This window comes from Diorhabda sublineata, chromosome X (genome assembly GCF_026230105.1).
Source record: "Diorhabda sublineata isolate icDioSubl1.1 chromosome X, icDioSubl1.1, whole genome shotgun sequence".
Classification (NCBI taxonomy): Eukaryota; Metazoa; Arthropoda; class Insecta; order Coleoptera; family Chrysomelidae; genus Diorhabda; species Diorhabda sublineata.
In genome coordinates this window covers 13,236,995-13,253,878 of record NC_079485.1, presented here as the reverse complement: position 1 = coordinate 13,253,878, position 16,884 = coordinate 13,236,995, and the positions used below count along the sequence as shown (strand labels likewise).

Sequence of the window (16,884 nt, the reverse complement as noted above, 5' to 3'; positions counted from 1 at the left end):
GTCAATATTTATAATAAGGGACTCACCTTGTTAATCAATGACAATATCTATATACCAGATTTTGGTTTCAACTTTGTCCTAGACATGTTGAAAACACGTTTTCCACTTATCTAGTGTAATCATATGAATATCTTCGTGAAAAATTCAAATGTTTTATTTTCTGTTGTAATTGTACATATTGTACAACATCTTTCCAGATCAACTCAATGGGATTCAGTCCACAATGGTAGGGCCATTTTATCAATAATGTTAGGGGTGTGATAACTTGTGGAAGCTCTGTCTTAGTTGTAGTTTCATCAAAATTGATTTTTTTAGAAGTAAACCATTCTTGAGAACCTGCTCCCGTTGTTGCCATTATTGGAATTTTGGAAAACCAATTTTCGAAAGAGGCTCCGTCCATTGAATCGTGATAGTCTTTGTTGTTTCGATTCGATTCACTGCAGATGTGACAAATTATTAGTCTGAATGAAATTACGGGGTTGTATGGATGATGTGATATTTATTATTTTCAGGACGATGGAGGCATAGAATACTACAACACGATTGTAGTACAGCCTCATTTGAAACTGGTGACGAATCAAGGTAGAGGTTTCCATATAAGGTGTCGCTATAATACTCGGAACAATACAGTCACCAATGATTCGCTCAAAGTCGAGTAAGTAGAAAATTAGTTATCAATTTTATGTCAAAATCGAATTACGTAACGAAAATTTTTTACCGAGCAAACCCCAATATTTTTCAGTTTCCTACCTATCTTAAACTTTTTTTTGTAAAACCTTGTGTAATATAGAGTAGAATATAACAAATCGTAACGTTTTATATTTCAGTTTACAGGGCGCTGATCGTTTAACGGCTCTGGCTCCTATGCCTGGCTGTAGCATGCGCATCTTTTCGGGAGACCCAACCAAAAAAGAAGTGGCGGAAAACGTTAAAATCGGGGATCCCCTGACGCTCGTCGTAACTTTGGATGAACAAGACACTTATGGTATCCACGTAACCGATTGTTTAGTCAGAGACGGTCTCGGTTGGGGGGAACAAAAATTGATAAACGACGATGGGTGTCCCACCGATCCGGAAATTATGGGAATGTTCCGGTATTCTGAAGACAAGACTAAAGCCTATGTGGAATTCCAAGCACACAAATTTCCTTATACGGCTTCCGTTTATTATCAGTGTAATGTCAAATTGTGCTTGAAGGCAGATAAAAGTTGTGACGTCGTAAGTATTCAAATTTGATTAATCGGTTGATAATTTTTGAAAATGAAAATATTGAAGAACCTGTGATAAATAGCGTATTTGAAATTGTTAGAATTATCGAGAAAATCGACCATTTTGGATAATTAAATTTTCAGAAATAATGTAAAATTGAATTTTGGAGACAAATTTTGGGAAATAAAAAATTTCTAAAAACCACTAAAATATGTTTTAAAAATTTGGTGGATTCCAAAAAATTTTTCAATTTCTGTTGGTTAAAAATTGAACAAATTAGAAACTGCTCCACAAAAAAATTGAAAATATGATAGAATTTAGAAAAAAACAAAGTTTTATTAGATTCTGAAAATTCTCATAAATCTGAGAATTTTGGAAAACAAAACGAGCCTAATAGAATAATCCAAAAATTACAAAAAATTGTAGAAAAATTTAAAAAACGTAAAATTTACTCAAAAAATTAGCAAGATTTTCAAGGATTTGAAAAATTGAGAAACCCCCCTGAAAAACTTTACTTACTAGACTTTTTTGTGAAATATCGAAAAAAAAAAATTGAAAATTTGGAAATTTCTATGAATGAACATTTTTTTTAATTTGTATGAGTTTCGCAAAAATTATGAAATTATTGGAATAAAAAAAAGTATTTCTAAAAATACTCAATTCAATAATGTATGGATAATTCAAAATTTCAAAAAATTTGTAAAATATGAAAACTATATCATTTCGAAAATCCATTGCAATTTCAAAATTAAACCACAAAAAATTTTGAAAAATCTGAAATGTTTGAAAACTTGTAGAATTTAAAACCAAATTTTAAAGAGTTTTTATAAGGTTAGGTTAAGTTAGGTCTGAAATAAAGGTAAACAAAAATACTTTTCTTCAATCAAGTATTTTAATTGTACTTAAATCTATATCTTTTACATTTGAAAATGAAACGAATGGGGCATTTTTGGTTCAGACTTACGACATTCTCGTCACCATGTATATATTCTAGGATTACGTCCTCCCAATCTTCTGAAGGTACATGCCAATAGCGGAAGAATGCTCTCAGAGATCTCCAACTGGCCTCAATTCTTTGGGTATGAACCTCGCTATCAGAAACAAATATTTCTTTGTGATTTACCCACTGAGGCATGGATAGGCTAGCCAGACATCTGTATGAATTAAGCTTCCTGGACCAACGTGCTTGTTTTGATAAAAATGATGCATTTGCATACTTTTTTCACAAAAACTCTTCTGCGCATGCGTCAATCATCATGACTTTTGACACACAGATATTTCTTGAGGAGATCTATGGATCAAGGTTATCCATGGTGCGATATCTGTTAGCCTTCCTGAAATAATAGCCACTTCCGGTATCTCCGGAAGTAAATGTTTCCGCATAAAATCGATTTCTCTTAATATCAATCAATTTCATGATGATCGTCGTGGGGTGGCTTATCAAACTCTTACCAAAATTTTTTAAATTCTATTAATTTTTTATTTGAAAAACTAATGCACGCACGTCTGATAACTTAGGGGAATGTTCCTCTTAAGAAGGTGATTTTATGGTAAAAATATCAAATTTTCCAAGGGTCACATGACCCATGCTTAACCTGCCATATTCTTAAAAAATTGATTATCTAGATTCGATGATTTTTCGATATTTTCTAGGAAAATTTGTAAAATTGTTTAATTTGCAGATGGAAATACATTTAAAACTTTAAAAGGTTAGGTTAGATTAGTTTCTTCAAAAATGAAAAATTGGTACTGGCGCTAGATTCGATGTAGTTGTAGTTTCTGGAAACGTCTCTATGTTGAAAAGTTTTTTAGCAAAAAATAATTTAAAATGAAAACATGAGATAACTATTTAAAAAAAATCTGAAGCTTTCCGTTTCAGTCTAACTTTTCCCTTAGGTTATAGTATGGCTCTTAATGATGAAATAAATTTTCCAGGAGCCCACTTGTTGGAATTCCAATGGTAACAGAATCCGGCGACAGGCGCGCTCGCAAACCACAGAAGGAGAAGGTACACCAGCCACCATAAACGTATACAGTGGTTTATATGTGAATGAAGCCAACGATTCCGCAAAAACTGAAGAAGATTCCGTATTTAGCGAAAAAGTAAGTAAGTACCAATCAAGGTCTTCGTTTATCTAATTTAACAAATTTAAGACTTCAGACAGTATCTGCATATCTCAGAAGAGTTTCGCCATCGGAATATGCATAGCGGGTCTCATTTTGATGCTGTGCGTTGTTGCCGCCATCTTATGTCTCCTGGCCAAGAGAAGGAAGAAGACGACTTCGCATTCGAGCGGTTCAATTTACAGCGGACCTTACACTAATACCGCTTACAGCCATACTAGTTAAAATTTTAACGATTTAAATCATTTTTTTCCCTTCTTTCGATTCTTAATTTTTTCACTCGTTTGTACTGCCATGGTTTTCGATCCAAGTTTTTTTTGAGGTAGCTCAAAGTGCCATAAACTTGGTAGAAACTAAACTTTTTTCGAAAAAAATTAACGCTCTTATTACCAGAACCTATAATTTGGTATTTATCCTATTGATTGCGCCAATTTTCTGGAAATATATATCAAAATACAAAATTTATGGGACTTTTTGAGGTTCAGCTGCAACATTTGTGATATTAAAAATCGAGTGAACATTTTTTTCGTTAATATACAGGGGTAAGGTGGTGGGTTATTTGTACTTCTAAAAATTGAAAAGGAACTATCAAAAAACGATTTTTCATCTATTGTAAATCGTTAAAACATATTTTTTATGTTTCTTTTCGTTAAACGGAACAAACCACTAGTGACTTACTGCGCCAATTTAATATTCAATACTCAAATTCGTTAATTCATAAGAATCCTATTGAATGCGCCAGTTTTACGAATTTCATTCGCGCACTTTTGGTTTGTTCCTCGTTTGAGTACGAAATTTTCCTGGGACTCAGAAGCCGTGAAAATTTCGTACTGGCTTCACTTTTTTTCCTTTATCGAATTTTTTTTCATGATTTTGAATCACAATCTCATTGTTATAATGTACATAATTTACAAATGAGAATCTGGTTCCTAATCGTTTAGTTAAAAACATTTTAATAAATGACACTTCAATTATTTTTTTTTTCACTACCTACCCTACCCCCAAAATATATGTAATTTCAACTTTGGTATCTTGTAATTTGTATCATACCGACATTATTGACAAGTTGGAATTTTTGGAACCGTTGGTGACAATCATACTGTATACAACAGCCACTACACCAACACAATGTCTGACGCACGTTTCGATAACAAAGTTATCGTCTTCAAAATGAAGGACAGGGTAACCATGAAAAAACGTTATTCCATCCACTTATAGACGAGGGTAGACAATCCCTCAATGGAGCCCGAACCCTTCTGTGGTATCAGATACAGAACATGAGGGTAGATAGTAGCAAAACCAATCATTAGGACAACCAACAGGGGCTGAGACAGGTAAAGACTCTTCTAGGAGACTATAAGCAGAGTAAATCTTCTCAATGTATGAACCTAATCTTCGAATACTTACAGGAGTCCAATCGAGGCACTATCGCCTCAACAAACAACACCTGAAGAACTAGACCTAGCAGGTAATGCAGATTTTGTTGCACAGAAGACGAAACCTCTATCCACATTCTTTTAAAATGTGAAGAAGTACATCTTGGAGCGCTTGAAATGGAAGAGGAAGATATCTGGTAGCTACAGCCATCCTATTATCTAAGAGGAAAGAGATTAATAGATCAGCTGTAAACACTGGTGGTATACGATAGATCCTCTGGTTCACATTATATATGTTAGCCCAATATCCACATACATACATCCACTTATAAAACCCCAATATGGTAGAAAACTGAAAAGAAATTGTCCAGCGGACATACAAAACGGGTAAAGACTTGTCGCTGGAGAAGACCTCATCACGTCATATACTCTGAAGCAATCCCATTATGTAAAAGAACTGTATGTTTTGATTATAAAGTGGTATAAGAAAAAGGAGGAAACTGAAGAAAAAATGATTGGATGTAGTTTTGAAGGATATTGGAGGTAGAACCGAATTGGAGCGCAAAAGTACAGAGTCGCAACCCGCGGAGAAGAAAGGTCGATGTCGTTTCACTCTCATTTGCATGTAAATAGACAATTCTAACCTATCATTTATAAAGGATTGTACTAATTGATGATCTTCTGTATATTGGACTGCTGGAATAAGCTGTTGCAGAGCCCCACGGAGTTGTTTTAAGAAACCCTTTAATTCAACTCAGTGATGACTAATTTAAAAAAAAATTTGGGTAACCAATGAAACTTTCAAATTTATTTTGACACAATAAGAATATATTTGGATGAATTTCAGTAGTTAAAACTTTTTATTTAGTTTTGATTTATTACAAATATAAATTTAACTCAGTTGAATATGAATTTGAAATGTTTGAGTTTCTTTTTGAAATATAATGTACCTCGGATCATTGGATGCATAGACTGCACTCATTAAAATAGTTTTAGGTTAGAATAGACTTCTTTGCGTTTAATTGACAGCACAAGCACAGAACTAGAACGTGAATATGAAATAGTAATGAAGATGGGTTGAATTAAAATAGTGACAAATAATGGAAACTAGATCCTTATTCAAACAAGTACAATTCCAAAAGTACTTTAAACAATAAAACATGTCAAAATGAAATGACATACATAAAAAATTTAAATAATAGTGAAGCTATTTTATATATCAAATAATAATTTCAATCTTTTCCATCGACTTATACAACATATCAGTTAACATCGAATTATTAGCAATTTATATGTTCTTTATTTGCATATCCGAAATTCTTTTGTCTATGGGGGAAAATTCGATCCTGCGTCTGGTGTTCTAATTCGGGATTCCAGTGGAGACCCAATAGGGTCAATTGATTTGTTCCAACCAAATTTAAATCAACTTCGCCAACAGTTGAAGATAACGATATCCGCTTTTCGTTTTTGCGGTCATTGAATCTGAAAAACCACCAATTGTTAACTTATTATATTTATGTGTCTTAACGCCTTTTTATTGTGCATTATAAAAACGTAGCTGTCAAAAATTAGTGTCACTATCAGTAAAATGAGCTTGAAGTTGTCATTACGCTGTTTTTTCTAGTTTAGTTTTTAATTACTTGACAAAATAAATTCAAATCACAAGCAAATCGGAATACAAGAAGTCAAGATGACAGCCGTTGAAAAATGTCATTAGCAGGACTGCCACCATTCATAATGAAAAATAATTGTAGAGTCGGGATTCTTCAACAACTTACTTGTTCAATTGGTCAATATAATCCAATGCAGTATCTGATCTACAATCATTTTCCAAAAATTCCATTTTCTCATCAAGAATAACCGTTATAAGAAAATTCAACAGTTTTAAAAAATTTGTTGGTTAGGTTCTGATTCTACAATTTCGTCATACCATTCCGCATCATGATTTCATCAGCTTTTTGATATCAATATTTGACAAAAATATTAATATTTTGTTGTAATCAAAAAGTACTACAGATGTAACAGAAGGTTTCAATTTACCAAATGATAATAAAAAATAAATAAGAGAGGTTATAATAACAGCAATTAGAAGAAGTACGGATTGAGTCACAAGCTTTATCATGGGAGAAATTTTTTAATCAAAGATTTCTGGAAATGGAACTATTATAATTCTGTAATAGATAAATTAAAAGAGTTGCATGGTTCTTTGGTAACTTGTCCAAAAGATGATGATTTTGCTGAACCTACAAAAAGTTTACAAGTAGATTTAATACCACAATAGCTTTACACATTTTTATGGATTATGTGAAGTGAAAAAACAAAAACCTCCTGGAGGTATCTTAGCAGATGAAATGGGTCTTGAAAAAACATTTAAAATGCTGACTTTGATGTTGAAATGCTATGAAATGACAGTGGAAATCGAGCATAAAAAACAATATAATGGAGGTTCATTAGTCGTTTGTCCATTTAATCTTCCGAACTAATAGTCAGGAGAGTTAGAGCAAAGGACGGACCTAACCTAAAAATATTAACGAAATAAGATTTGATTACAACTTCATACGGTATAATAAATAGAAGTGCTGGTTTTAAAGTGAAATGAGGAAGATGAAAGGACCTAACCTAGAAATATTAACATGAAATGACAGAGGAAATCGAGTAAAAGAGAAAAACTAGATATAAAATAAATCAAAATTATTAATATCGATAATAAATAGAAAAAGTTATGAACAAAAATACAGACCCGGACTGAATCTAAATAGAATATTGGGTACTGAACTGAGTAGATGATAGAACTAGCGAAACTTGTTAAGTGAAGAAATGAATGATAAAAAAGAAGATTCAAGATAAAAGAAAGCCCTAAGAGCATGGAAGAAGAAATAGACAGAAGAATTGAAACAATAAAATCAAAAGCTTGATCAAATGATAATTGAACGAAAATAAAGACTGAAAAATGTAGAAAGATAAATAAAGCACAATAATATGAAAATTCAAGGAATCGAAGATAGAGAAAATGAAAGCCAACAAGAAATAAATGATAAGGTCTAGATAATAATGAAGAAAAAGATTTAGTAGAATGCAACAGAGCATTTAAAACGAATAAAAAGAGACCAATTATAGTTATATAAAAAAAAAAAAGAAAAAAAATTTGAAATTATGGAACAAGATAACAATTCATGGATACTAAATAGAATGTATACCTTTGTATATGTATAAGAGCGTTTTCATAGTGGGATTGTGGCAAAATTAATCCCAAAAGTGTACTAATTCTAATATGTTATACAAATAGAAATCTTTAGGAGTTATTTTAAGTTAATGCTTTCTTATAGAGATGGCGATGATTTGTAGAAATAGTAGTTTAATGTTCTATGTACATAGTTTTGTTTTTGTAATTGATTATTATTGAGAAAGGTAAGGCTAAGTGAATATATGGTTTTACCGGGTTTTTAGCACATGGTTGGTTTTATAAGATATAAGTGATAGATGATGTATATATATGAAGATGTAAATAAAATGTATGTAAAGACCTAGATTGATTTTAATCAACACTGCTGTGTAACAAATAACAACAGGTTATGGGCCCAGGTCACAACTCAATATTGAAAAAGGTCGTTATTATAAAAAAGGAAAAAAAATGGAGGTGAACAGTAACAGTATTATTGGCATTAAAAACCATTTTAATGTAGAATTATTAAATGGATTAAATTATCACACATGGAAGTATCGTATGAGTATTTTGTTTGAAGAAAAAGATGTGTTGGAATGTATCGAAAAGGAATTTAATGATTCTGATTATAAAAGTGACAAACTTCGGGCTGAAGCAAAGAAGAAGGACAATAAATGTAAGTCTATGATAGTGCAGTGTTTGGACGACTCGCAAATAGATTTAATTAGAGGAAAAGATACAGCTTTTAGTATATGGACAGTTTTAGACGAAAGATATGAAAAGAAAGGCATTCCGGGCCAGTTAATTCTAAGAAGAAAACTAATGTCTATGAAACTTCAAGATAGTAGCAAATTAGAAAAGTTTTTGTCTGATTTTGATGAAACCATAAGACAATTAAATACTACAGGCGCAGACATGAAAGAGCAAGATATTGTTTATAGTTTATTACTTGCTATGCCGAAAGAGTTTGAAACCGTAATAACCATATTAGAGAACATACCACCAGAAGATCTAACAATAAGTTTAGCAAAAACTAAATTAAGAGCTGAAGTTGAAAGAAAAAGTGCATTGTATGAAGCCAATAGCGAAAGCAGAAATTATCAGCAAGATAGTGTAAACTCATCAGCTTTTTCAACTTATAGTCCAGGTGTATGTTATACTTGTGGAAAAAGAGGTCATTATAAGAAAAATTGTCGAAATCAGAGAGGAGGAAACAGAGGTTCAAGCAGAGACAGTTTTACTAGAGGTCAAAGTAGTTTTCGGGGTTATGGGAATTTTAGAGGAAATTTTCAAGGAAATGGTTATAGAGGAGGATTTGGTTACAGAGGAAGAGGATATAAAGAAACAAGCTATAGAAGAAATTATGACCATGAGTATCAGGACAATAACAATAAGGGAGCAAACTATATGGAAAATGAAGGAGGAACTGAACTTGATGAGGTACAAGATGGACAAGGTATTTGTTTTTTGTCAAATTTAAACTCTAATTTAGAAGATTGTTACCAAACTGTAAGTAAACAAAATTTAGTATTTTATATCGATTCAGGGTGTACTGATCATTTAGTAAATGATAAAATGTATTTTCATGATTTTATGAAGTTGAAAAAACCCATTAAAATAGCGGTTGCAAAAAACAACAATTACATGGAAGCCATTGGAGTAGGAAATATTGAAGTTTTTAGTGAGGTCAATGGAAAAGAAATCAAATGTAAAATTAAAAATGTTCTATATGTCCCAAATTTAAGGCGAAATCTATTGTCTGTAAAAAGGTTAGAATGTTTAGTTAGAATGTTTCCGAGAATATGTGAGAATGGTTCAGGCTAAGTTTAATTTAAAATTAGCTACATTGAGAACAAAATGGTAAGGCAGAACGCTTTAATAGAAGCTTGGTGGACAAAGCAAAGACCATGATGCAAAACGCTAATATTCCTAAAGAATTTTGGAGTGAAGCAGTTCGAGTAGCAGCATACGTTCTAAATAGAAGCCCAAGTAGTGCTTTACAAGTTACTCCGGCTGAAATATGGAATGGGAAGAAACCGGACATTAGTAATTTAAGAGTTTTTGGATCTACAGCATATTGCTACATTCCAAAACAATTTAGAAAAAAATTTGATTCTAAAGCGAAGAAGTGTATGATGATTGGATACACAATGACAGGATACAGATTATGGGATATCATGGAACAGAAAGTAGTCATTGCAAGAGATGTAATGTTTAATGAGAGCGAATTTTATTTTAAAAATGAAGGAATGGAGTTGAAGGAAAATGGAAAACTTGATAGCAAAAATGCAATAATAGAAGAAAGTGACGATGAACAAGAAGAAGTAAAACAAATACAAGAAGAGATGCAGGTATTACAAGAAGATGATTTACAAGACAGAGGACAAGAAATACAAGAAAAACGAACCAGGCGAAAACCTAACAGATATAATGAGTTTGAAATGTATATGGCCTTTGATGCAATGTCATATGTTGAGAATGTACCCGAAACAGTGGAAGACTTGACTGATAGAAGAGACAATGACTTATGGATGGAAGCGATGAAAAGAGAAATAAGTTCAATAGAGAAAAATAAAACTTGGATAGAAGCACCAATGCCCAAGAATGCAGAAATACTAAGTACAAAGTGGGTATTTGCTAAGAGGCCTTTAGAAGAACAAATAAGTGACAAATATAAAGCTCGCTTAGTAGTCAGGGGTTTTGCGCAGAAGGAATCTTTTGATTATGATGAAATTTACTCACCCGTGGCAAAAATGACTTCAATAAGGACATTATTGTCAGTGGGTCTACAATTTAAATTTTATTATCAACAGTTGGATGTGAAAACCGCATTCTTAAACGGCGAATTGAAAGAGAATGTATATATCTATCCACCAGGAGTAAAATGTAAACCAGACAAAATATTAAAACTAAATAAATCCCTTTATGGCTTAAAACAAGCATCTAAATGCTGGAACAACATGATAAATAGTTTTTTAATAAACTTAGAATTTTGTAGATCTGAAACTGATTACTGCTTGTACTATAAAAAGACTGGAGAATATGTAATTTACTTATTACTTTATGTGGATGATATTATATTGTGTGGAACAAATTTAACAATAATTAATAAATGCAAAAATGAATTAATGAATAATTTCGAAATTAAGAACAAAGGTGAGTTAAAAAATTTTTTAGGTTTAGAAATTTGTTATGACAGAGATAATGGAATTTTGGAAATAAATCAAGAAAGATATTTACAGGGAATTTTGAAAATTCTAAACTATGTTCAACTCCAATAGACCCAAAATTTAGAATAGATCTAAACAAAAATGATACAAATGGAAACTAGCCAGTAAGAGAATTGATTGGGTGTTTGATGTTTTTAATGTTAGGGTCAAGACCAGACATCAGTTTCAGAGTAAACTACTTTAGTAGATTTCAAGAAAGAAATTCAGAAGAAATTTGGATTGGACTAAAAAGGCTGTTAAGGTATTTAAAAGGAACATTAAAGGCAAGATTAAAGTATGAAAGGAGAATGAATGAATTACCATTGAGCTGTTATGTAGATTCGGATTGGGCAGGAGACGTGAATAACAGAAGATCAGTGTCGGGGTACGTTATTAAAGTTTTTGGTAATACAGTATTGTGGGTAACCAGAAAGTAAAACTGTGTTGCATTGTCCAGTACTGAAGCGGAGTTGATAGCTTTATGTGCTGCTGTCCAGGATTCTTTGTGGTTAAAAAGATTGTTGCTAGATATGAATCTTGATGTGAATTTTTTTAAAGTATTTGAAGATAATCAGGGTTGTATTGCACTTGTTAAAAATCCTGAGAATAATAAACGTGTCAAACACATAGACATAAAATATAACTTTATTCATGAGAATGTAAAAAATGATTGTATTGTCCTTGAATATATAAATATAAAATGTCAGTTAGCAGACTTATTAACAAAAGGATTGCAAAAACCACAATTTTACTCAAACCGTAAACAATTATTTATTTTATTTGTTAATTTCATGTCATATAGGTGATATTTTGAATATGATTATATATAAATTTATAGACTCATATAAGATGCGCATTAAGAGAGGGTGTTATAATAGAAATCTTTAGGAGTTATTTTAAGTTAATGCTTTCTTATAGAGATGGCGCTTGATTTGTAGAAATAGTAGTTTAATGTTCTACGTACATAGTTTTGTTTTTGTAGTTGATTATTATTGAGAAAAGTAAGGTTAAGTGAATATATGGTTTTACCGGGTTTTTAGCACATGGTTGGTTTTATAAGATATAAGTGATAGATGATGTATATATATGAAGATGTAAATAAAATGTATATAAAGACTTAGATTGATTTTAATCAACACTGCTGTGTAACAAATAACAACATAATATATACCCAATTTTCCAATACTTATATTAATTCAGAATCAATACTCTTAATATTTCTATCAAGAGGTAATTTAACTTTTGTATGTTGAAGTTAATGAATTTTTCTTTTTTAAATACATTACAAAATTTAAGTAATTTTTAAGTAATTAATTCCCAGACCATTAATACATAAGTATTTAATATATTAGAAGTAGTACACTTCGGTATTTAGTTTTGCCACAATCCCACAAGCATTTATAATATAATACTGATGAATTTTATCTTTATATTTCGATTCTGTAGTTTCCGTTAGCATTTAAATGTTAGGATAAAGCTGATTTGCCTGAAATAAGTTCGAGTTAGCGTGTGTTAGCAGCGACAAACAGAATAGGATATGTTTTAATGTAAAAAATAATATGAGGGAGTTAAATTACTCTTCTGTCCAGTTAGCATTCTGAGGCAGAGTCTTACTGTGGATCTAAAAGAGAATCTAACCTAAAAATATTAACCGAATAAGATTTGATTATAACTTTATATGGTATAGTAAATAGGGAAAATAAGAAGTGCTGTTTGTAAAGTAAATTGAAGAAGAATAGTTTTAGATGGAGCACATCAAATTAGAAATTACAGATCTGCCACATTTACAGATTGATTAGAATAACCAGATGTATGTTAATGGGAAAAATTTTTGAAAATGTTTGGAATGATGATATTTTCAAGATTTTTACCATGGCGAAAAATATACAAGAAAATATTAATATTTTGGTATAAACAATTTTTAAATCAACAGATACAACTTTCTGTTTGCTACACAGTAGTTCCTTTCCAATTAGTTCAGTTTTTTCTTTTTAACATAAGAGATGATGTAATCTGCAATAAAAAAGAATCAATTTTTCAAATATTTTCTTAAATTGGAAAAATATAAACCATATATAGGTGTTCAGTCTCTCCTGTAATTTCATCCTCAAACATGTCAAACTCCTTTTCCTGTTAACATCCATGTGGTCGATCTGTGAACATTAGCAAATGTAACAGATCTGTAATTCCTTTCATCTTCCTCATTTCACTTTAAAACCAGCACTTCTATTTATTGTACCATATGAAGTTGTAATCAAATCTTATTTCGTTAATATTTTTAGGTTAGGTCCGTCCTTTGCTCTAACTCTCCTGACTATTAGTTCGGAAGACTAAATGGACAAACGACTAATGTACCTCCATTATATTGTTTTTTTATGCTCGATTTCCACTGTCATTTCATTGCATTTCAAGATCAAAGATAGCATTGTAAATGTTTTTTCAAGATCCATTTCATCTGCTGAGATACCTCAAGGAGGTTTTTGTTTTTTCACTCCACTTAAGCCATAAAAGTGTTTAAAGTTTTTGTGGTGTTAAATCTACTTGAAAACTTTTTGGAAGTTCAGTCAAATCATCATCTTTTGGACAAGTTGCCAAAGAACCATGGAACTTTTCAAATCTATTATCAATACTATTTCAGCATTATAAATTGTCGTTGTTTATATTTCTTCTAATTTCTTTTCAGTTTTTTGTTGTTTGGAACCTAATCTTTGGATATTCTCTTGTCGATATTGTCCAAAAAAAACCTAAAATGGTTATTTACTTTTGAATACTGCAAAATAAAATTTGAATAATTAATTGTAATTATAAATATGACAGTCAGAATATATCAGAAATATTAAGAGTCTAATTATTTATCAATTTCACGGATATGTTGATTTATGGACGTTGATGTTTTGAACAAAAATAATAAGATGAAAAAGGATATTGATTAAATAATTATGAACAAAAATACCTCATTAGTACAATTTGCACCAATCAACTGTTCACTTTTCTCGGAACTAAAAGTTTATAACTAAAATTATTATATGAATATTTATAAGTCTTAATATGAAATAATAAATAAAATGATAATAGAAGATGCTTTACAACTTATTAATTTTAATTTTATTACTACAATTAGTATTGTTAATAGAAAAAGAAGACTCACTGTGTTATTATGTATGGAAACTTTAAAAATATTCATGTTAACCACATTTACCCTAATTATTAACAATAAGTACGAGGATGATTCCAAAAGTACCTAGCCCAACAAAAAAAATTTTGGAATTATTCAACATAATCACCATTTTTATAATAAGAATCGTCAAGCTCCTAAAAAAATCTTTGACCACCGAGCCATTTTCCCAAGGAGGCTAAATCTGGCTAATAGGATACATGAGATAGCAACTGAAACTTTAATTCGTTAATTTTGACCATTTCAATTACGGATGTGAGCTGAAGCATTGTCCTGATAAAACAACACTTTCTTCTTATCCAAATGCGGAGGTTTTTACTTGATTTCTTCTCTCAAACGTTGCAATAAGTTCGCAGAAAACTAGCTTAGTTGATAGTTTCTCCCTTGTCAAGATAGTAAATGAAAATTATCCCACACGCATTCCAAAAACCGACCGCAATTTTTGAAATGCCTACTAGCTAGCACACTTTCAGTCGATGATCATCGAGTACCTCTTTGTTGATTTTCTTCATCATTTCTTTGGTTTACCACTGCGTTGCTGATCTTCCTATTTCATACGGTCTCGTCTAAACTTTGCTACCCAATATTTTACTGTTGATAATGAACAAACAGTCTCACCGAGAGTAGAATCTAGTTCATCTTTTATATTGGTTGGCAAACGCACCTCAAATAAAAGTATTGTATCACATAACGACCAATATTTTACTGTTGATAATGAACGAAATGTCTCAACTAGAGTAGAATCTAGTTCATCTTTTATATTGGTTGGCCTACGCACCTCAAATAAAAGTATTGTATCACATAACGATGACCATATCCACTGAATACGTTCACTATTGATGGCTGCCAACAAATACTAAACATGGCGTCTTCAAATTTGAAACTTCTGGTACCATCCTCGTACATGCTATGCATTAATTTCGTTTTTAGTACTAATATGCAATGAAGTTTGTATTAATTTAATTAAATCTCCTTTTTTCGATTTTATTTACTTGAACACCTGACGGGCTTCCAAGATAAACGTGAAGAAGTAAGAGGAACTTGATTATTGTGTGGCTTTACACAATCAGAAAGAAACTTTGTTTCTAAATCAGATTCTAGTAAAATAATTTCCCTATTTAGATAAATTCTGAGTTATATTAAGAAGGTCCATATGATCGTTTTTAAATATCATTATATTATATAATTAAACAAAAAATTTGATGTTGACAAAGATTAAAAGAGCCCAGTGTATTAAAATAATCAATTTTGAAAGAAGAATTAATAAAAGAAACTGCAAATATTTCCAAAATCGAGTAATTTATATTTAACTTTTAAGGATTGACCAAAAAACGAAAATACCTCATCTGAAATAAAATATCAAACAAAATGAACTAAAATAACCTCAAAAAGAATAAAAAATGATCTATAATCTGTTGAAGCTAATAACTGTTCGTACTTAACAATAACTTCAAGCAAATTTTGTATTTAATACTGATTTTCAGTATGACGCGAATGAAAAATTGTTTTAAATAAATCGGGAGAGTAGTTTATAATTCTAAATGAGATATCATTATCTAAGGTTAAGATTTAATATTACATTGAACGCCACCAGCTTATTAACAAAGTTAACAGCAAAGAAAAAGGGTGAAAAAGCTGTTATTGAATAAATATATGAAAATCAAATAAAACTATCCTAGGTTATGATTCTCCAAATTCACATTTAATCTATCTAACAGAACAACGAATAAAAAGCAGTTAGAAATTAAAAACAATTTAGACTTATATATTTTCAAAATATAACTATACAAAGATCTGTTCTATTACCAAAATAAAAAAAAATATGAATTTTTATTGAAATATAAATTAAAATCTTGTAAGCACTATATATAAAAAGTAAAGTAAAAAAAGATGTAAAAACTTACCAGTAAATATTTGAAATGGTGGAATCGACGAAATCGATACGAGCTTTTATAGAATTTTTCCAATGGAGTAGGAGGTAAACATCAGATTATTTTTTTCCAAAATTTGTGCATTATAATGAAAGTGACTAATGAGCCACAATTCGTGAATAAGAGAATTCCTCACCGCCTCCATATCAACAAACTTCTCCATAATTTAACTTATACACACTTAGGAAGCAGTCAATTTGCAACTAATATTCAAAAAAATGTGTTTTTAATAACACATTAGGCAAACTAAGAAAACATCTGATCTACGTCAAACTGGCAGCCGTGGGTTAAACAATTGATATTCTCGTATGTACAATTCTTGGTTTTCCGGTAATAAAAGTTGTTTCGTATTGTTTTATTATTTTATGGTGTTAGAAGGACTTCATAAATACATTTTTATTAATAAAATACATGTTCTTATTCAAACACCTTAACTTACATTATATTCATTATAGGAAGTAACATTTGACATGTCAAATAAAAAGAACACAGAATACAAACTTATAATTTGATTGTCTCAACAAGAAATTTATTCTATTGAAGAGAAAAAACAGTGGACAATTTACAATTAAAACAAAAATGAGTGATATTGATTTTAATAATTAGTCACCCACATGTGTGGTACAGCAAACTGAGTTTGAACTATAGCGGGGCACGACTGTGAGTTCACGCTTGCCGCGTCAGGTCGCGTTGCGTC

At 30.9% G+C, this 16,884-nt stretch overlaps 1 protein-coding gene and 1 long non-coding RNA gene across 3 annotated transcripts in view; one reads left to right on the top strand and one right to left on the bottom strand.

The window, feature by feature from the left end:
• Positions 1 to 5,521, top strand: part of LOC130450677 (cuticlin-4) — a 22,794-nt gene extending 17,273 nt beyond the window's left edge. Inside the window, exons 5-8 of the mRNA XM_056789201.1 lie at positions 513 to 655; positions 828 to 1,218; positions 3,145 to 3,312; positions 3,364 to 5,521. Of these exons, the coding sequence (XP_056645179.1) occupies positions 513 to 655; positions 828 to 1,218; positions 3,145 to 3,312; positions 3,364 to 3,558 (897 nt within the window). The 3' untranslated portion in view covers positions 3,559 to 5,521. The remainder of the gene's footprint in view (positions 1 to 512; positions 656 to 827; positions 1,219 to 3,144; positions 3,313 to 3,363) is intronic.
• LOC130450678 (uncharacterized) lies at positions 5,516 to 16,884 on the bottom strand. 2 transcript variants are annotated; one of them, XR_008910606.1, is made up of 4 exons: positions 16,161 to 16,884; positions 13,712 to 13,825; positions 6,488 to 6,880; positions 5,516 to 6,191 (listed from the first exon to the last, which is right to left on the bottom strand). It is a non-coding gene; the product is annotated as an uncharacterized LOC130450678 (long non-coding RNA). The 2 variants fall into 2 exon arrangements; XR_008910607.1 differs by having other exon boundaries at positions 13,783 to 13,825; positions 16,161 to 16,881.